The 22667-nt window shown below is 42.1% G+C and overlaps 1 protein-coding gene across 1 annotated transcript in view; it reads left to right on the top strand.

Annotated features, from left to right (window-relative positions):
- The window catches only part of LOC126386820 (glutamate receptor-interacting protein 2-like), a 274362-nt gene that overhangs the window by 206322 nt on the left and 45373 nt on the right, over positions 1–22667 (top strand). The window contains exons 5-9 of the mRNA XM_050039415.1: positions 2287–2373; positions 4258–4333; positions 9832–9977; positions 10365–10512; positions 11876–12045. Coding sequence (XP_049895372.1) covers positions 2287–2373; positions 4258–4333; positions 9832–9977; positions 10365–10512; positions 11876–12045 — 627 coding nt within the window. The remainder of the gene's footprint in view (positions 1–2286; positions 2374–4257; positions 4334–9831; positions 9978–10364; positions 10513–11875; positions 12046–22667) is intronic.

Here is a 22667-nt window from a genome sequence, read left to right as displayed (position 1 = left end):
GAGGACTGTATGAACAGTGCCTTGCATTAAAAGACACGGCAGGGACATCTGGGTCCTCCTGTGTCAAGCCCAAGCAAGGTCAGATTGCCGATGCATTCAGTAGCATAATGCCATACCAATCGACGTCCAGCAGGCACAAAGACATTACAAATGCTATAACGTACCATATTGCTACACATGATTCCCGTGTATTCAGTCACTAAAGAGGGCTTCCAGAAAATGGTTCGGACTCGTTTTTTTTTTGTTTTTTTTTCATAAAGAATGCTTAGTTTTCACTGAACCCATAGTCATATCGTATCGTATCGGTATCGAGATATCTGGCATAAATATCGAGATATGAAATTTTCTCCATATCGTTCAGCCCTAGTACAGTATATTTCCAGCACAAAGCTTTTACTTTGAGGTGCTGTTTCCTGCTGTAGAGTGAGTGACTAAGGAAAAGCTACTTAACAGAGACAGCAAACTAACCTTAGACATGGCCAAACGCAAGTATGACATATTAAACTATGTGGACCTTGAACTAATGTCTAAGGAGAAACTGGACCCTGTGGCTGGACCAGTTGGGAACCACTGGTTTAGGGAACTAGTCTCGAGGATACTTCTAGAGAGACTCAGAAATGATACATCAGGTTTGCAGGATAGATTTTAGAGAACTTGGAGCCCAATAATTCGGCACCTTAATATACCATCTATTAACTGAAGTCAAAGTGACACCATGTTTTGTTATTCTTGGCCGCTTTTTTTTTTTTATGTTAATGTAACAGGCTAAACATTGTTGTGATTATCTCTATCTGGTCTGGCTTCTTGTTGTTTGTTTTGTTGTTTGTATGTGGGTCGTGTATGTTTGTAAGTTTGTTTGCATATGTCACTTTTTTTGTGATGAAAAAAAAGTATGGCTCCAGTCAGGTCCAGTCTGACATAAGCACTTTGGATGATTCTGCAAAATCCTGGAATACATTTAATGTCAAATGTTTCTAAACTTCCACAATATCTGCACATGGTGACCAAGAGATAGTTATGACTAAGGACAGATTGTGGTTCTGCCAAATAAACTCTAGTAAGTTATAGTGATGGCCACAAGAAACTTGGGTAGGGTTTGTCAGGGTTAAAACACCTTTTAAAGGTGAGAGAAAGATGGTGGTTACAGCGCTGACGGGTGGCAACCTAATCGCCACATAAAATTCTGCGGATATGTTGAAAGGTTTCATTTTAACAATGCTGTGGTTAATGTGTAATTAGGTTGAAGCACAAAAACTACTTGGTTATGGTGAGGAAAAGATCATATTTTGGGGGGCACAATCCCAGCAGGAGAAGTAGTGATGTCTTGGTGAAAAAACAATTGCTTTTTGTGGTAATATCCCTGCTGACAGCTTGCTCCAAAACACCCGTGTTTGGAGCCTAAAAAGCTGCTGCTGGAAACACAGCAATGACTCTGTTTAAACTGTTTTATTGTATGTAGTTTAATACGTACAAATGTAGCGTATTTGTAGTTTGCAGAAACGTACAATGCCAACATTTTCTTACAGCGACGGGGCTGACGTTGGCGCTTGATGTCAGTGGTGAGATGAAGAATTGTCCACTATGAATGTGTTTCCAAGGATACTGGGTTGAAAAAACACAGCCTCCTCATTCATTTCAATGAGACCAGTATTGGTACAGCAGGGGTCCTGATGCAATCAAAAAAAGAAAAAGAGTTGTCAATGCAGTATGGCACCATTTAACCAGCACCACATGATGGGAAATGTAATTCTACTGTTTACCTGACAATATAAGGATTAAATGATTTGTGCTGTAGTAACTTTTAATATTCTGTGTTATAGTACCATACAGTGGCCTGCAGTGTTTCCTCATATTAAAACTCATGGATCTATTCCTCAAATTATCTTATTGTGTCCCTGGTACCTGCAGAAAGAGTAGCTACACACTGTATGTAGTAGTTTGAACTTTTTAATAAGATAAAATTGTAGTATTATAGATAGCATTAAAAGATATGATAGGCATCGAGGCGCAACTCAGAATAAAAAATATGCATCTCTGTTATAATTGCATTATATCGTTATATTAAGTCATTATCCAACCTTTCTCTTATTTTTCTGTATTAAAGGTTTATGCTCCATTAGTCTGATGTAACATATAGCGCAAGCGAATAAAACTTTAATTGCAGTTGATTATGGAGCAGAAATACTTAACAGCTGCGACATAAATTCTTTTACTAAGATGAATAAATTATCTCCTTCTCTCTCTTCTCCTGTCTCGCTGTCTCTCTGTATCTCCCCCTTCTCAAAGCACCAGACAGCACCTCAGGGGTTATATCAAAGACAATCGACATCTGTTTGCACAAAGAGGGGAACAGCTTTGGTTTCGTCATGAGAGGTAACCATCGGTAGTAAAATAATAAGAAAAATGACTGTATGTTTGAACTATATGTGAGTGGCGGAGTTTGACATGGCACCATGCTGGAGTGGTGTACGGGAGTAGTATCACTTTGTAAAAATATTGCATCATTTATTTGTGCTGCACTTCATAAAGTAAAAGTTGAGGTGTAAAAGTTGGGAAAATGCTAACAAATATGAATAATTTGAAATTTGCAACCCAGTGGTTAAAGGTTCTGTATGAAACTTTCAGAAAATCCTTGTTTTTAGTGACACCTCTCTCTGAGCTCCTGGGTAATGGCCAAAACAAATATATGACTGACCCTGATTGACCGGCATCATGTTGACAAAATGCTGGAGAATAAATTACAGTCATTGTTAGAATAATCTGCAGTGATCCTGGCATCACTGGCTCGATACTAAGTAACTTGGCGTTTGTAAATTACACTATCAGCTAAACTTATGAAGCAACCAACTGAAGCATCATGTAGGGTAATAAGCTAAATTTCAGCTAGCTGGTTAACCTGAGCTCAGGTCATGATTAGCTCGTTGACCACCCCTGCATCACTCTTGGCTAGTAGAAAACACAGAATTTCGGGCTAGATTAGTAGCCTATTGTTTGTCATAACACAGAAATTGGTTATCATTGATCACGTTAACCAGTGAAGTAATTTGGCAAGCTTGCTAGCTGACATATCCACTCAGTATTTTTGCTGGTGATAATGTTAGTTAGCAAGCAAGCTAAAACTAGCCAACTAGCTGTAACTAAGCTAGGCTGTATAAATCTGGTGTTGGTTGCTTTGTAATTATAGCTGACAAAAAGTCTGGATGAATTAGTTGATGTTAATCACTCAAGATAGCACTTTCCTACATTATCAAGCTAGCAATTCATCCTCGTTAACAAGCTAACTAACATTAGCCAGCTAAAACTACAATATCCCAATATATATTTTACATGTCATTATGTCTTGTAACTTTAGGATTTCTTTTCATGACTGGGGGGCACTGATATTATGATGTGGGGCACTGAATTTGATGGATATACTGTTTATCAAACCACAAATGAGAAAAGAAATAGCTGGCTAGCAGTCTGCTGATGCTCCGCCTCACTCCCTGCCGCTAGGACGATACCCCCCTGGAAGTGGGCAGCAGTTTGGACCTTAGCCACTGTAGCAACTCAAATATAGCCAGAGCAAACCCCAGGCGTGGAGTGTGATCAATGTTACTGCAGCAACAGAAAGTTTGCTAATCTGGCAGGGACAGTGGGGGATGAAACCTGTGGCGCTCGGGCCCTCGGTCTTGTTTCGGCTGAATTTGAGTTTCTGTAGGGTGCTAAGTGAAGGTCACTGAAGTAACGGAAATACAGCACGTGAGGACTCTGTGTTATGATGGAACACTGGCTGTTTGTTGACGTTAGCAGGCTCCATTTCTTAGCTAATGTTAGCTAGTGTTGCACACTGTTAGTGCTGTAGCGGAACTGAAGACAGGCCAGTCACAGGAATGGCCACAACATCACATCCTTTGGATTTTCAGGGACAAATCTGGCCCAAGTCCTTTACATAGAAGTCATTACAACTTGCTAACCCATCGGCAATAAAAGCCCAATTAATATTCCCTGTGCATGTCTAAAATGACATACAGTAACTTTAACCACAGCTGCCAGGGTTTTCTTAAAGGAGCTTTCAGAACAATCCCTGTCAGAAACTGTGTTAGAGTGGATACAGTGACATCATTTTAACCAACATACAAAAGAAGAAATGACTCATTGTTTGAAGCAAGTTTCTGTCATTTTTATACTGAATGGAAATAGATAAAGAAAGTGAAGCGTTATAATCATATGAGACGAGTGTTTAGTGTGAAGATCTAACCTGTACTCTTCTTGCAGGTGGTACCCACGAAGACTGGCACAAGTCACGCCCCCTAGTGGTCACCTACGTCAGGCCAGGAGGTCCTGCAGACAGGTAGCACTGACTGCACGCTCATGCAACTATAAACCCATATTTACTGTACATGCAGCTACGTGTGTGAGTGTACAAACTCGCACAAAGTCAAACATATTCACATACAATAATACTGAGACATATCCAAGCAAAGACATAAACACACACAGTCAGAGACAGAGACACGGACCATATGTCTTTATTGGGGTTGAACAGCCAGGGCAACCACTTCCAAAAAAAAAAGTGATGTCTAGGAAAAATAAAAGCCAGACGAGCGCTGGCCTCCACTGAGTTTAAACTAACAGTGGCACAGCTCGGCCAGCTTCAGTCAGGAGTGCGGGAGATTTGTCTGTGCCTTCATGTGAATAAACCCCAAGGATAATGGTGTCGTTTCCAGTGACCGTCACTGGTATGTTGACAGTTATGTGTTACTCAGAGCTGCAGCAGCATGAATCACCTCGTATCCCTTTAATGTTGTCATCATGTGTCTGTCTCAGTCTTCATGTTTAAGTAATAATCCATGACATTTTCATATGAATGTCAGCTTTGCGGCTGTTTAACTGATGTAACGCAGCAGTGATTCAGCCGTCTGTACATCCAGTACATGAATTCATATATAAATACACTGTTTGAAATCCTCTGCAGGAAAAATTATGCATTCTACAGTTCCTATTAGCCTGATAAAAGATGTGTATATGCAGTGAATTTAACAGACAGCGAAAAGAGTGCCATCTACAGAAATAGTAAATACATAGTAGTTTTTACTTCATTAATTTCTGCTAAATTACACACATATATTAACCATCACTGCAGAGTAGAAATTCCCTATTTGTGACACATCTTTTAACACAACAGCAAAGTGTTAGCCAGTTAGCTGTTTGCCAGTAAGCTACAAAGAAGCTGGCATGGTGGAGTGTGTAGCAATATTTTCACATTAGGACTGGGCTCACAGTTTCCTGCTGTGAACTGTTCTGAAATACAGGTGTTGTGATTGAACACCTGAAGTTTGGAGTAATAGAACCAATCACTTCACATTGTTTACGCATACAATCTTTGCACACTGAATCCGATGTGTTTGTTGCGAAAATTCGCAGTGCGTGACAAAATCAAAAGGCACACATTTCTCCTTTGCCTCGAAAATCAAACCTGTTCTGAAAATTTTAATGTCGGAGAAAAAATTTGCATAAAAAGGATGATGTGATTTTTGCTGGGGTCTGAACCCAACAAGCCTGTCCTCTTACATCTGGAGTAAGATTTGTAGACTGAGGCATCTCTGTAGCACCACAGTTCTTAATTTATTATGACATGTCGTGACACGTTTATGGCCAAAAGCAAAACAAAAGGGGTCAAAATTGCTTTTGTAACTAATTGTGTTAAATGGGCATGTGATTTCATCTCTGATCAACTTCAGGCCCTTGAACTGAATCGAAATTGTATAGTGGCAGATTTTGTGATATCAGCAAATATTGAATCATTGTCCAAAGAATTAATCATAATATAATATCATGTACTAGCTATGATGTTCACAGTAACCAAACTGAACACCTGTGGGAGATTTGTGAGCAATGTGTAAAAAGGCACTCTCCCCAACCATCACCAAAACTAATATGAGAGTATAAAAAGAAGAAAATTACTGGGTGCTCTCAGGTAAACTCCAGGTAGACGCGAGGTGCTCTTGAAGTTGAATATTAACTGTTCAAAAGAGGAGTAAGCCACTCGGGCTTTCTGCAGGCACACTACGCACCGAGCCAAGGAATAATATTAAAAAGCCTTTATTTAATCGGGTATGTTAGAGTTAAAATACATACAACCAAATGTAAAAAAAAACGCAGACCGGTTTCGACCACCAGGTCTTCTTCAGGGCTCCTCTTTTGAACAGTTAATATGAGAGTATGTTTGGGAGAATGTTCGTCCCTTCAGAGGAGTTCAACAGACATGTATAATCTATGACAAAGAGCACCGAAGCTGTTCTGGAGGCTTGTGGTAATACAACACCGTATTTGGACACTCTGTTATTTCCTAATTAAATTTGTCGTATTCATTTTGTCTGCATCACAAAAATCTCACAGAACAGCACACTTCACTCAGCTGTTTCTGCTCTGTTAGAGCAGCCAAGACACAGCAGCAAGAGATTTATAAATAAAGGCTAACCCTGTACTCTGATCACTCAGCAGCGTCAATCGGTTGAAGCTAGACTTTAAACTGCAAGATGCTATTTTTGTTCTAGTGGCAAATGTCTGCAAAAGAATAATACATTAGCACACATGCAGAATAACTGAGATGTTGTTGTAGAATAAGTGAATGAAGGCTCGTCGGAGTTCTTTGACACGTTTTTAGGACTTGTGAAAGGAACGTTTTATTGTGAGCCAAATATATATTTGTCAGAACTGATTGCCGATCAATCAGAAACTATTGGTTTTTACAATATTCATGGCCAAACTCTGGTTGATTTTCCACAGGTTCACACACAGTGACAGACTTGGACAAAGCCAAGATTAAATTCCATCTTACTATTGAGTTATTTTGCCTCGAAGCTCATCTAACACCATTCTAAAGAAAATCATCTTCAAAATGTGGGTCAGTCTAGGGGAGACGAATGAGATATTCATGCTGCTTTATATCCCATTTATATGCCAATTGGAGAAATCTTAATCCACAGCACCATACAGTCCCAGGAGTGCCTACATTTTTAGCATTACCCAGTGGGAATTAAATCGCCAACTCTGAAAGTGTTTGAGCCGTGCTGTTTTATGCTGGATCACGAAGAAACTGCTCTCACCGCATCATCATATGAAGAGGAAAAAAGCGACAGAGCCTGCAGGCTCTTAAAACAGGCTAAATGTCAGTGAAGTCTTTAACACTTCTCCGTTTAAATCGACATCTTAAGTTAGAGATATCTTCAAAGGGAAAATCAAACCCTCACTCCTGAAATGACAGCGTTATCTTTTAATATCTTTAAGAACCTTTAAGACTGGTCGTATGTGGACGACAACAGACATCAGATTTTGGTGTTTGTCCTTCGGTGTAACAAAAGATTCAACATGTTGAACAGGTTGGCTTAAAGGGACAGTTCACCCCATAATCGAAATGCATATTGTTCCTCTTACTTGTAGTCCTGTTTATCAGTCTAGATTGTTTTTGTGTGAGTTGCCGAATGACGGAGAGATCGGCCATTAAGATGTCCAACTGGATGGCAAGTTAATCAAGAAAATCACAGACCTTGTTGTATGAAGTGCACTGCTACCTGACCTAGCACCACTGAGCTAGCTAACGTTACAGCTTGGCTGAGGAGGATGCAATTAATGTTTACATCATGTGCTGTCACAAGCACAAACCCCTCATCCATGAGTAGATGTACGCGTCCTTCTATGTGATACCGTTAGCAAGTGTAGCTTAATAGAAAGAGAATAGAGCTGGGCGATATAACGACTATGAATGATATCTTGATATATTTTCTAGCAAGACATACATTTAGACAACACCATCTATATCGATGTAGGGTCAGTGCTTGTGACATCTCAAATGTGGCTTTGACTTGTAGCTGAACATGGAGCCAATGTTGTAGAAAATACCAAGATATATACCGTGTATTGCCAGTCAGCCTGTAAATACTGAGATCTAAATTTTTGTTCATATCACCCAGCCACACTAATCATCAGTTTAGATTGTTTTGTGTGAGTTGCCAAGTTTTGGAGATATTAACAGTAGAGATGTCTGCCTTCTCGCCAATATAATGGAACTAAATGGCATGACCGGGTTACTCAAGAAAATCCACAGACCTTGTTGTGAGCAGTTTCATGTAGGAACTATTTTCTGCCTACCAAATTAACTGCCAAGTGTGCATCTACTGCTAGCTCCCCTAGCACCACTGAGCTAGCTATTGTTGCAGCTCAGGATGCCATTAATGTTTACATCTCACACAAGGCTCTCATCCATGCGTAGATGCACGCTTCCTTCTGCACGGTTATATGGTTGGCAGATATAGTGAGGTAGATAGAAAATAGTTCCTACAGGAAACTGCTCACAACAGGGTCTGTGGATTATCTTGAGTAACCAGGCTGTGATTTCTGGAAAGACACATCGCTGTTGAGTTTTTCCGAATGAATTTTTTTGGTGCTTTTAGCATCACAAGCCAAGTGTCATCTAGTTCCATTATACTGGTGAGAAGGCAGACTTCTCAAGGACTGATATCTTAAGCACTCGGCAACTCACGCCAAAATAATACAACTACCTGCAGCTTATTGGGGAAAAATGGAGCCATCACTACCTGTTTTGTTAAGCTCCAAAGGCAAATGTTTTTGTTTCAGTTTTGTAATAATCTCTGTCAAAGCTGGAGTAATCTCCAGAAACATTGATCCTTAGGTACGTCTATCATATAACCTCATTCCAGCCTTAATGAAGCCTTTTGGTCTGTGCCGTTGCGTCATGTTGCGAAAAAGCTCCAGGGCTATCAACATAATACTTTACAACTTCTGGCTCGTATGATGACAGCTCTGAATTACTCACACTCTGGCATCATGCATAAAGCATCTATCAGCTCTTTAATGCAGCCCGCTGCATGAAAAAAATCAAAATGCTGCATATCCATTTTTGGAGGAATGAATAATGGCCTGATATGTGCCATGAGTGCCTCTAGAATATCAAACATTCAGTCTGTGTAAGTGTTTCTGTCAACCGGGGACTTTTTTTTTTGAAAATTACCATAATTTAAATGAAACCAGATCACATGACAAAATGTCAAATCTTGAGATTTTGAATGCTGTGAAGCACAGCAGTAAAATCTGTCATCTTAGTGCTGTTTCTGCTGTGTTTGTCCTCCATTTGAACTTGAGAAGAAATTATACTGTAAGTCTCAGACAGACGAGAGGAGAGAAAAGAAGAGGATGAGATCAGGAAGACGGCGACCAGTGGAGTAGAAAGAAGCTTGGAACAAGTAGGACAGCAACGAAGTGAGATGAAGAAAATAAGAGAGATGTTGAAAGGAAAAAGATATTTGGAAGTCGGGGTTAAAGAAAGAAAAGGAAGTTGGAAAGAGAAGTTTCTCAGAAAGTAGGAGGGACGAGATGTAAGAGGAAGTCAGAGAGAAGCTGCAGGCTGTTAGAAAGGGAATGGTTGAAAAATGTTTTTTTGTTACGCTTTTTTTTAAATGGTTTTCTCATATGCCGTGATTTTCCAACATCGTTCTTCCACGCAGTGTACACCGACCACGTTTACGTGCACAGATATTATGGTTTTGCCTTTATTCTGGAAAAGTCAAAAGCCATGTACAAGAAGGTATCCATGACAACGCATCAAGCTCAACAGAAACCACAATCACAAGTGAAACGTGTATCCTAAATGCTCTATAAACATGTCCAAAGAAGCTCCTAAAACCTGAATGACATTTTTTTTAGGTTGTCTGTACTTCTGAATTCTCATTTTTTCACTTCTCTCATCACCGTATTTCATCGTATCTCATCGTATTTTCACCGCTGATGTTTTCTTTTGGTCTGTGTGTGTGTGTGTGTGTGTGTGTACAGAGAGGGCACACTGCGACCCGGTGATCGTCTCCTCAGTGTGGATGGCGTGCCACTGCATAACGCTAACCACAGCGACGCCCTCAGCGTGTTGGCTCAGTGCGGCCAGGAAGCCCTGTTCCAGATAGAGTATGACGTTACTATCATGGGTGAGAGACCACACACACACACACACACACACACACACACACACACACACACAAACACAAGACATGAATAAAAGCTTGGGGCAAACGTTTCAAGACTGCTAAAATGGCACTGAAATTAAAAATTGGATGATTTTTGTTGATGTGTTGGCATTTTCTGCCGCCTCAGGCTGAGCTCTGCCTTTTTTTAGTGTAAAACTGCTCAATTTAACTCTCCCAGAATGCATTGCAAAGAATCCTCTGGTCATCACATCTGATAAATGTTGTCTCAAGGGCGTGTGCTGATTGAAAGGTACTCTGCCAAAGTGTTTTTTATTTTCATCACAGGAGCATCAGATCACAGTAGAGGGTGAAAATGATTCACATAAAAACATGTTTTCTTTTCATCAGACACAGTAACGAACGCCTCCGGTCCGCTATTAGTGGAAATTGCAAAGGCGCCAGGAGCAACGCTGGGTATCACGCTGACATCGGCCAATCATCGAAACAAGCAGGTCATTGTCATCGACCGGGTTAAACCTGGCAGCGTGGTGGACAGGTACACTCACTCTCACGTATACACAGTGTAGCTGCATGTATGCCTTCTTGTAGTTTGACCTTGATTTACTCTCTAAAGTCTGTGTTAACTGTGTCCTCCTGCTGATGAAGTTCAGATAAGGAGCTCTGAGCTGATGAAAGTGTTGATGCACTCTTCTGGGTTTTCTTCAAGGTTTACAGCAGCTGATGGATTCTGAGAGCCAGGGCAAGAGGCATTATGTTTCGGGTTTCACCTCAAAAACGCCTTGAGGGAATTTCTTCAAATTTGGCACAAACGTTCAGTTGGTCTCAAGGATGATCTGACTAGATTTTGGTGGTCAAATGTCAGATTTCAAGGTCACTGTGACGACGTCCGTCTCATTCTTGTGAACACGATACCGCAAGAATACCTTGAGTGAATTTCTTCAAATATGGCACGAACGTCCACTTGGACTCGACAGTGAATTGATCACATTTTGGTGGTCAAAGTTCAGTGTCACTGTGATCTTGCATTTGTCTCATTTTTGTAAGCCTAATATCTCAAGACGGCCATGAGGGAATTTCCTCAAATTTGGCACAAACGTCCACTTTGTGGCTGATATAATGGCAGAGGAAACACTGCACACTGAACATCAAGTAAATATGAAAGAAGGTGCTGTTTTATAGTGAAGATGCAAATGTATTTTAATACATTATCAAAATAATACAGTGAAACAAGTAGGATTAGTGCATCAATAATAAAACAAGCTGCGTCACACAGTTTTCACTTTCATGTAAAACCATAATAATGGAAAGCACAATACCTGAGGTAATATAAATGTCCGTGAATTCGACAAGTTGAAGGTTGGTTGAAGAACCTCTGACTTCATTTTGCCTCTTTTCTCACATCTGAAAATAAACCTATGCAGCTGGATTACAGATGTGGTTGCATGTTTATTCAATATTTTCTCCCTGTCTCTCTAACACACACACACACACACACACACACACACACACACATATAGACTCTGTCTAGCCCTATAACTAACACAGACAGCAGGAGACAGGATATTTCCCCGAGCCTCAGTCTGGCTCTAAAATATACATGAGGCACTTGAACTTGGTGTCAGTGCTGAAAAGCTAAAATAACCTCAGTCAACCGAACAGGTTTGACTGTGGAGGTTCACGTTCTGCCACTATTCATTCCCACATGGTTGAAAATTCATTTTTAAAAAGTGATTCACAGTTTGAGAGCAGAGACACCAGGTTGAGCAGCTCTGCAGCATACATATGCTCTTCAAACAGAACAAAAACACGCTAAGTGTTTCTCATACTGTACATATTTCTCCTGTGTTTTGTTGTGGTAAGAGTCCTTCCATCTTCTCCCTGTGTCTCTTTTTCACCAGATGTGGAGCTCTGCATGCCGGAGATCACCTGCTGTCCATAGATGGGACATCAACAGAACACTGTACAGTCCTGGAGGCAACACAGCTATTAGCGAGCACAACCGAACTGGTGAAATTAGAAATACTTCCCTCCCATCAAACAAGACTAACTGGGAAACAGCACGACACAGGTGGGTGTGCCAGCTTTGTGTCTTTGTGTGTAACACCAAGTTCACCAGTCAGTTTGTGATTCTTGTTAAAAAAAGAAGTTTTGACACAATAAGGGACAAATGAGTAAATGTTTTCGGTTTTATGCCTCCACGCCAGCGATAGGCGTGGCCAGAGGCATGATGTTTTTGGGTTGTCCATCTTACCCCCACCTCAGGAGCAGGTCGTCCACTAATTGGAAGATCAGTGGGTTGATCCCTGGCTCCTCCAGTCCGCATGTCCTCCTTGAGGGAATTTCTTTAAATTTGGCACAAATGTCTACTTGAACTGACCAATGAACTGATTCGATTTTGGTGGTCATAAGTCAAAGGTCAAGGTCACTGTGACCTTGTTTGTCTCATTTTTGTGAATGGAATATCCCAAGAATGCCTTGAGGGAATTTCTGCAAATTTGGCATAAAAGTTTACTTAGTCTCACGAATGAGCAGATTAGAATTTGGTTGTAGAAGGTCAAAGGTCAAGGTCACTGTAACCTTACAAACAATGTTTTTGTCCATGACTCAGTTCAGTTAACGACTAGATGTTACAATCCCTTGATGCACATACTTAAAACTATGAGTGGGAGTGACAGTGTTGTTTTGGGGTTTCCAAGCAGGAGCCAAACAGTTGAGGTTAGATGGACAGAAAACTAGGAAAGAGCACAGGGAAGGCAGAACCAAGGAGAGATGTATGTATGGACTGAGCTCTCCCCCGCTGGACCAGGCTGTACACTCTCCCCCTACACCCTCATTTTGATGAGGGAAGAGAGGGGAGAAGAGAGAAGAAACTAACAGGAGAAAAACTTACCTAACTTTAATTGAGTTGGAGTTAGAGTATCTATCTATCTATCTATCTATCTATCTATCTATCTAAATTCTAGTTTCCATTTTAACTGCATAAACATTCGGAAACCATGAAATCGGTTTTATGTCCTGATGTAACTAAAACGTCCTCTCCAGAGCTCTGGTGCCGAGGTCTGCAGTATTGCTAACAGCAGACAAAGCTGAACTTGTTGCTTCACAACAGTGTTGAACATGCAGCCAGAACAAAAAAGGGTTGTACCTGCAACCAACAGAACAGTTTCCATCACTCACCTACAGAAAGTAATGGGTTGCCACTCGCACTGTACAATGTTGATACCAGATCGTCCTGTATAAGAAAATAAAACGTACCATCCCTCACTGAGTCAGTATGGGACAGGATGTTTCCCATATTTTCGTGCACACTCTACTCTAATGTTTACTATGTTGTCACATGCTTAAAATGACTTGGGAAATACTAAAATCAAAAGGGTTTTGGTGGAAGTATTACAGTTTTTCTCAATCGCTTTGGTGCATTTCTCACATCACTATTAACATTTGCACAAGAGTTAGTGCATTTCTCAAAACAATTAGTGCAAACTGCAAAACCTAGTTGATAACCTGCAAAACTGTGTCACTTGCTCAAAATGTTTACTCTGTAAGTGTTTACTCAAGACAGCACTAAACACTATTTGCTCAGCNCTGTGTCACTTGCTCAAAATGGATAGTTCATTCCTCAAAAGCAAGTATTCATGTCAATGAAAGTGTCAGTGTCATCAAAACGAAAAGTCCTGACACCATTGTTTATGAACAAGAGAGTCAAATGGCTTTGTCATGTTTTCATTATGACAGTTTACTCTGTAAGTGTTTACTCAAGACAGCACTAAACACTATTTGCTCAGCCATTTGAAAACTACAGTGAAGTTACACATTACTGTATTTAGTGAGGTAACTGAGTACAAGACACTGAATACGTATGTACATTTTTACTGCAATTCTAATTTGTTCACAGCATTGTGCAAAAGAAAAACACACACTTACTTATTACTTACGTATGACACAATGACAGTAGTGCAGATTGTTTAGTGCTGAATTACTGTCCAATATACACACCTGTTCTCCTGACGAATAATTGAATTTACAGTGGTTCTCCCAACATTTGGCTGCACCCTTCAACCAGCCTCAGACACTGTGAGGCTGTGATTGACAACATGGTCCACAATTGTAGCCCTAATTTCATCAGGAATCTGCCTATTGGTCTCTTCCTCCTCTTCACCCGTTTTGTCCCCTTCCCCTTCCTCCCCGCATCCTCACCCCTCTTCCACTACGTTGACCTTCCATTTCTGTGTCACAGTATTGTAGGCATGGCAGACACTATGTCCTGCTCGGTTCATATATGTTTGCCAAGTGAAGGTTCGTGGGATTCAGCTTTGAGTGACTGTGGAGAAGTGGCTTATCATTGGTTACAACTAATGCGTCACACACTCCTCCTCATCAGTGAAAGCTGAGGTTCACCTGACAGAAATTGTTCAATTTCTGAGACATTTTCAGGAAAAAATGATAAAGAAATGTATAAAATTTGCTTGACAGATTTTGACAATTAGTTCAACATTTTTGTATGTAATGACTCAAGCAATGAAATGAGGACTATTAGTTTTATAGGGAATGACTATTCAGCATTCATAAGTACAGTTAATTTTGACTGACATGACATAAGCAAATGATGTTATAAAACAGCAGAGAATTGTGCGAAAGCAATTGATGCATGTCCAAAAGCATTTGCAATTTGTTGGAGGGAATGAGAAACTGCTATTATGATGTGCACAAATGACTAAATGTTGTGGAGGTTGAACTGTTATGAGAATTTTAATTCTTATCAGAGAAATGCACTAAAGCAACTGAGAAAAACTGTAACTCAAAATGTGTGAAAAAGAACGACACCTAGACTGACTGCCCATCACCTAATGTCAGTAAATTATATCCCTGTCATTTCCAGTCTGATTCTGTTCTCACCCTACATTAGGAAATTGCCCCTCAGCAGCATACCTTGAAGCATGTGTTAAGTCAATGAAATGAACGATGAAACGAATGCCTAGAGTTATCTATTTCAGCCTACTACTACTTTTTACGTTTATTTACTTTACATGGAGCTAAAAGTAATAATCACGTTTTAGAAAGAGTAGCAAGTCAAGCTAATCGCTAACATGCATGATTAAAAAAGAACACAACCATTGCTTTGAGATGGCTGTCAGAGATAATAGAGGTATGATCACGTCCTGTCTGAGGTGTAACAGGGAGTGTGTTTCACGATTTATTTCCTAATCTCTCTTAAAAAAAAGAGGATTAGCATACTTTTGGAAATCGTCCGTTCCGGTTCAGCACCAGGAGTTGTGCCCATAATTCACGCAAGATATCTCGGGGCTAGGATTAAGGTAGATGGGATTGTTTCCTACATGGAGATGACTTCCATGTTGTCCTGTGGTTGCCAGATGTTTGACAGTAAGCAGAGCGATGTCATGAACACATTCACCTCCATGAAACGAGAAAACAAAGTTTCATCATGGCATCAGTAAAATAAATAAATAAAAGACAAGCACAGTAATTATCCTTCAATCACAGCATTATTTATCTTGTGATTTTATGATGTCTGGACTGTTGTCAACCAGATGGTGTGTGTGTTTAGTTTTGTTGCCAAATTCAGATTGATGTTGTTTTTCTTTTTACACCTTGTGTCGTCCTCCACGACAGCTGTTATTAACACGGTGACATTACGTTGTGTTGGATGTGTGATGACGCGGCTCTGTAGTGAAAGCATTTTGCACTTGTCTGCTACGAAAGTGATTTAGAGGTTGTGTGTGTGTATCGGAGAGACAGAGAGAGAGCATGTTCCTTTTTTGAAGCTATATGCATGTGTGTGCATGTGTGTGTCATCGTTTTTAATTCTGTATATCTGTGTGTGTCAGTGTGAGTGCCAGGTCTTGAAGTTAATGACTATAATAATCTGTTGATGAGATTGAAGCTTTTGGCTGTCAGTGTGATTTTCACAGCCAGCGCTAAACTACCATACAGGCTGAGTGTGTGTGTGTGTGTGTGTGTGTGTGTGTGTGTGTGTGTATAAGTGCAGTCCATTTACCATTTATCCACAGTGTGCTCATATTTTACAAACCTAGTGCTGGGACAACAACCCCATTACCATGTTGATGAGGTCATCACGGTCAACACATTATTTTTGTTGTTGTTGGTTTTTTTTGAGCTGCTATAATAAATTAATTGAAAAATGCGCTGCTTTGGCTCTGATGGTCTGATGCAGCACTTTTGTCTGCATTTACCATTCTGCAGTCTCAGTCAATGTCACGCCTACTGCACTGTCTGATTGGTTACACCATCCATCCACACATCCATTTTCAGCCGCTTATCCGGAGTCGGGTCGCAGGGCAGCAGGCTGAGCACTGAACTCCAGACATCCCTCTCCCCAACAATGCTTTCCAACTTCTCCCCGAGGAGTTCCCAGGCCAGATGAGATGTATAATCCCTTCACTGTGTTCTGGGTCTGCCCTGGGGCCTCCTACCAGTTGGACGTGCCCGAAACACCTCTAACAGGAGGTGCCCAGGAGGATCCTGATCAGACACCTGAACCATCTCAACTGAACCCTTTCAACGCGAAGGAGCAGAGGCTCTACTCTGAGCTCCAGACGAATGTCTCAACTCCTCACCCTATCTGTAAGGCTGAGCCCAGCCACCCTATGGAGGAAACTTATTTCAGCCACTTGTCCCTACGATCTCATTCTTTCGGTCACTACTCAAAGCTCATGACCATAGGTGAGGGTCAGAACATAGGTGGACTGGTAAATGGAAAGCTTTGCTGTCTGGCACAGCTCCCTCCTCCCCATGACAGTCCGGTGCAATGCCTGCGTCACTACTGACAGCACATCAACCTGCTTCTCCATCACGTGCTCTGTTACAATCTTACTGGTAAGCAAGACGCTGAGATACTTGAACCTTCACTTGGGGCAGCAACGCTCTCCCAACCCAGAGGGGGCAATCCACTGTTTTCTGGCAGAGAACCATGGCCTCAAATTTGGAGGGACCACCAAACATGTTGTCTGCTGAGTTAGCATAACAAACTATAAATGTACTTGCTAGATCGGCCAGAGCTCCACATAGAAGTCAACGAGTCCTACTTTACACTACATGATTCAAGTGACCCAATTCCGATTTTTTCCTCTCAAGTGGCACAGATCGGATCTGTAACATGAACGTGTAAACAGGAAAAACACGCATGATATCGGATATTGTCAGATCAGATTCAGGCCTCCTTCATGTGTGGAAATATACGTACGTCATGAATAATGCGACGACAGACACACAGACACAAAGACGGTGCTTCTGCATGCCATCCAAACGTATGCGCAACTGTGAGAAATAAATATGTGAGGTGTACGCTGCTTTTCTATCTTTTTTTATTTTTCTTTCTTTCTTTCTGTCAGCGACATACACTCCTAACACAGGACGGGTTGTTTTTATTGACTGAGTTGATCATTAAGCCATAGTGATGTGCGGATCGGCTCTGATAGCACCCGAATCAGCATATACGCATCAATCATCCAGCCGCACCCGTCTGCAGCTGCACGGACATTTCCACCGCTCTGTGTAGGCTAAGTTACCTTTTAAATTATGTGGAGCAGCACCAGCTTTCCAGGTGATTTATTCTTTAATGATTAACTTCAAATATTTAAAGTTAGTCCTTAAAATTGCTTTCAGTAACGTAAACATTTCCATGCGCGCAGTAATGCCACTGTAGCAAATACAGTGGGACATTTACACAGTGGTCAAGAGTGCTGGACCGGAAGTGTCGCACAAAAAAGCGGAAGCTGGCTGCGTTCTGTTTTGTCTCCGTGAAAAATAAGGTGAATAGAACATGTAAACAGCAGTCAGGAAAAATCGGATATAGGCAACAAATCGGACTTGGGCATCAAGACATGGTAGTGTAAAGGCAGCCTGAGAGACAGTGAATATCCTTAACTTTAGATTAGCACAACAGTGTTGGCACTACAAAAGAACAAATGACCAAGACAGTAGATACAGTGACTGTTATCCTGTTAGGGGTTGTGGGGTGCTGGAGCCTATACCAGCTGACATTGGGCGAGAGGTGGGGTTCATCCCATCATCGCCAGACTATCACAGGGCTGACACATTGAGACAGACAGCCATTCACACTCACATTCACACCTACGGACAATTTAGAGTCACCAGTGTCTTTGGACTGTGGGAGGAAGCTGGAGCGCCTGGAGGAATCCCACGCTGACACGGGGAGAACATGCAAACTCTGCACAGATGGGCTCCCCCACCCTGGGTTGGAACTAGGAACCCTCTTGCTGTGAGGCGACAATGCTAACCACTCGTCACCGTGCTACCCTTGGTATAGTAATATATGTATTTTAATTCCTGAGCTTCTTGTCGTCACACCTTCCTCAGCAGTCATTTTGGGAACCAGGGACCAGCAGAATTAGGGCAAAGAAATGGTAAAGGTTACCTGGTTAAGTCACCCTACGCACCCTTAGCAGATCAGGGAGGAAAAACCCATCCTGGTGTCTCTCCACCTGCAGCCCTCTCTCGTGGAACACTAATTGAGGAATATTTTGGCTGTGACAGCAACTTTGTACTTAATTAGTTGAAGGAGTGTTTCTTCACCCGTAGCCAAGTGACGGCTTTTCATCCGCGGGAGAATTAGTGCCAGTGGATTTACAGGGGGAACGCTGATTATCCCAGGTTAATGCCTCACAGCTGAAGGGTTTAAGGATGACAAGTTTGCACACGCATCACACACATGCAATACAATAACACATGTACATAGATGAAAACGCACGCCTGTACGCTGCACGTACACAGCTTCACATATATGTAGAGCCTGTGATGAAGCTGTCAGTATTGTAGCAACTAAAGTCAGATGAATGTGAATTGATTTACTCTTTTTCTCTTCATCACACATGTACACATGTTTTCTGCAAAGATCTGTTTCCAAGTGTTGGTAGCTTCAGTTTTCTTTGACCTAATTAGAGACTCGAGAGGTTGAGAAAGGCGGTATTAAGAAGAAGAGATATTGTAGACTGAAATAGACTGAAACCTCCGCCACTGCTCTGCTCGCTATAGAATGTTTCATCTCAGCATGAAAACGGCAGGAAGAGAGGAAGTTGAAAGGAGAAGTGAGTGACAGGGAGTGTAAAGGCAGGATGGTATTTAATTAAGGTCATTACACCTCTTTGCTTACTGACGCCTCCTCCTCTGCTCTCCTGATTTCCTCTTCTTCTCACCTACTTATTTTTTGTTTCATCTGCTTCCTGTTTTTCCCTCTGTTGTTTTCGTCTTCCTGTCTTTCTTTCTGCCTCCTCTTTGTCATTCCTTTCAACTCCGCACAGCTCCTTAGTTCTCTCCTACTCTTTTGTTTTGCTTTATTCTAATTTACAGTATGTTAAAGAGACAGAAAACAAGAAAGTACTTGAGGCTACACGTCAACCGACCACACACACACACACACACACACACACACTCCAAAGGTCACCATCTCATCTTGCATCTCCTTCATTTGTCTCTGTGAAGAAAAATTCATTCTTTTCCTTCTAATCACGATTGTGACCGCCTGTGTGTATATGCAGTAAGTGTGTATTTGTACGTGTGTGTCTGTGAAGTGAGCACAGCTCATTAGTGTACTGATGGCCTTGCAGGAGACCTTACAGCCAGCCTGCTGCTGTTTTATTAATAGACAGTCTGATTAAAGGTTTTGCAGTTGTGTGTGTGACTTTGATTGTGTTTCAGTGTGTTACTGCAGCATAGATTAGTGTTCCTGAGTCTGGACATAAGTGTGCATGTACACACAAGGGATGTCAGCTTCTGTTAGTTTTGCTTTCGATGGCCTAACATCAATTTACAGGTAAATGTTTAAGGAAAAAGTTGAGAAAAAGATGCGACGCTGTGCCAGACTGTTGTGGTAAAGAGAGGGCTGAGCCAGAAGGCAAAGCTTTAAATTAACTGGTCCATCTACGTCCCAACCCTCACCTATGGTTATGAATTCTGGGTATTGACTTAAAGAATAATGTTGGGCTCAGCCTTAGAGATAGGGTGAGGAGCTCATAGTAGATTCTCCTGTTAGAGGTGTTCCAGGCATGTCCAACTGGTAGGAGGCCCCGGAGCAGATAGAGAACACACTGGAGGGATCACATAGCTCGTCTGGCCTGGAAACACCTCGGGATCCCCCAGGAGGAGCTGAAAAGCATTGCTGGGGAGAGGGATGTCTGGAATACTTTGCTCAGCCTGCTGCCCTCATGACCTGGCTTCAGATAAGCGGGTGAAAATGGATGGATGGGAAATAGTGTGAAATATAAGAGGCACTTACCGTTTAGTCCGGTGCTTCATTGACTCATTGAGCTTTAGTGCCGCATTTCAAAAGTGCTATCGATTTATAGGTGGTGACATTTTATTTTTTTCTGTCGTAAATGTCTTGTGTTTATTTTTTTTCTGTTGGCTTTGCTGACAGACAGCTGGCCACCTGCATTAACATGGTGCTCACTGCCCTCCATCTGCTTTCCACTGGTTAACTAACTGCTGCTCTGCACCGACGCAAGTAACATTAACATGCTTTTAATGACCTGGTGGACACCCTCTGTTGCCCCTCAAGTAGCCCCGGAGAGTAAGTGGCCTAATTTTGAGCCTCAAAACCCCTTTGGCGTTTCTTAGCACCACTAGCCACATTGACGATGGTAACAGTGATAACAAGTACTTTGGGAAGAAGCAACAAAAGACCTGCGCTCTCCCTAATATCAACAGGTCCTCAGTGGAGAGGCTGATAGCTTCAAGTACCTGTGTGTCTACATCAGTTGGGGTCTGGCTTAAATGCTGCATCCTGACTCGGTGGTGAGAAAAGCAAGGCAGAGACTGTTTTACTTTCGATGCCTGAGGAAATACCCCCTCACACTCTGAGGAATTTCTACTCCTGCATCATCAAGAGCATCCTGACAGGGAACATCACTGCCTGATATGGAGACAACAGCGAACAGGACTGCAAGGCCTTACAAAGAGTGGTTCTTTCAGCTGAGCACACTATAGGCGCTGCTCTACCCTGCATAAAGGATGTGTACACTTGCTGCTACAAAAATAAGGCCACAAGAATCATTGAAGATCCCAGCCATCTGGATTACTGCCTTTCCACTCTGTTGAGTTATGGCCGGTATACACTGTGAGATTTTGGGCTGTCCCAGACGAAAGATGACCACTGTGGGAGAAACGTGGCGATATCTCTGGTTGTGGCTCTAAAACGGTGGTCTTACGTCGCACTGTGAGACAGGTTCAAGGACGGCCGTTGTCAACGTCTTGTGACCAAAGACAACCTGAGATAAAAGTCTGACAGTGTCAGAAATTTAGGATGACTATCTCACAGTGTGACAGCTGCTACGACCTACGTCTACTAATCAACCAATAGAAATGCAGCACGAAATGACGCAATGGTCACCGCGACACCGGCACTAAACCCAAACAAATGATCGCTTGCCATGGAGGTAAAACAAACAAAAAGAAGTCTGTGGAACTCCCAGAAAGAGGAAAGTTTGGTGGAGCTGTGGCAGCAGAAGCCTTGTTTATTTGGTGTTTCCTCCAGCTGCTGTCATGACCGCGAGAAAAAAGACGCTGCATGGAAGGAAATTGCAGAGGAACTGCAACTTCCGGGTGACGATGGTGGCGCAGATGGATGACGTATGCTGATGCGGTGCACGCTGATAACGTTGCATATTGACGTAGGTCGTAACCTGTGATTCAGTAGTAAACGGCCATCGTACAATCTGCACACATCAAACTTGACGCCGTACCAAAGTTTATTAGATCCACGTCTCACAGTGTGTCATGCAATAGTCTTATAAGATTGCTGGAATCGCACAGTGTATAGAGGGCATTAGGGAAGAAGGTACTGGTTACACCTGACAGCAGTAGGAGGCTCAGGAGGAGATCCTGCCCTAAGGCCACAAGGACACTGAATGAAGACCCTGTGACCCTCACACAGACCCCCCCAACAACCAAAACTGCATTTCACTGAAAATGTTTCATTTATCAAAAATAAGCTGCTTACTCACCAGGGCGACCTCTGGGAGACCAGAGGGAAACGCCACCATGGGTCAGGATGGTGTTAGCAGCGGTAATTCTGGAATGAGCAGCAACTTTAGCTGCTTCCCACTGGACCTGGGTGGTGACCAATAAAGAGTGGTGGTGGTTAGCCAACTAACCAGTGTGGCATGAATGACTAATAGCTTTGTTGTAGTACAGCATAGAGCTAGTATTACTGCTAAACTAAAGAGAAGCAAATGAGTGACAGACATGCCGCTCTAAAATATTCCCAGCATAAGTGTGTATCTATATTGTCTATTAGAGTGTGTCCTGCCTGTGTGCATCTGTCTGTGACTGCAGCCATTTCCTGTCAGCACATCTGTCTCTGCAGTGTGTTTCGCTGGACCTAATGACTTTATTTTTACTCACGGAGGATTAGACTGGAAAATGTTACCACATTTCTCAAATCTCACCCCGGGGCCGCCCGACACTTCTGCTCCTCAGACCTCCTGCCAACAGAGCGGTTTAGATGGGATGGCTCACATGTCAAAGGAAACAAAGGCTCTGCTGGATGGATGTGGCAGCACAGGACAGCTTAGGATCAACTTCAGAGTTGAGATAAGTGTGTGTGGTGAGGAATTACACATGAGGCCGTGTAGGTTGTCAGACTTCAGCCTTGATTGTATGCTGATGCTCTCAGTGGGAGTTTCCCCCAGAAGA

Source organism: Epinephelus moara, chromosome 24 (genome assembly GCF_006386435.1).
Source record: "Epinephelus moara isolate mb chromosome 24, YSFRI_EMoa_1.0, whole genome shotgun sequence".
NCBI classification, from domain to species: domain Eukaryota; kingdom Metazoa; phylum Chordata; class Actinopteri; order Perciformes; family Serranidae; genus Epinephelus; species Epinephelus moara.
This window is presented reverse-complemented; position numbering and strand designations above follow the sequence as displayed.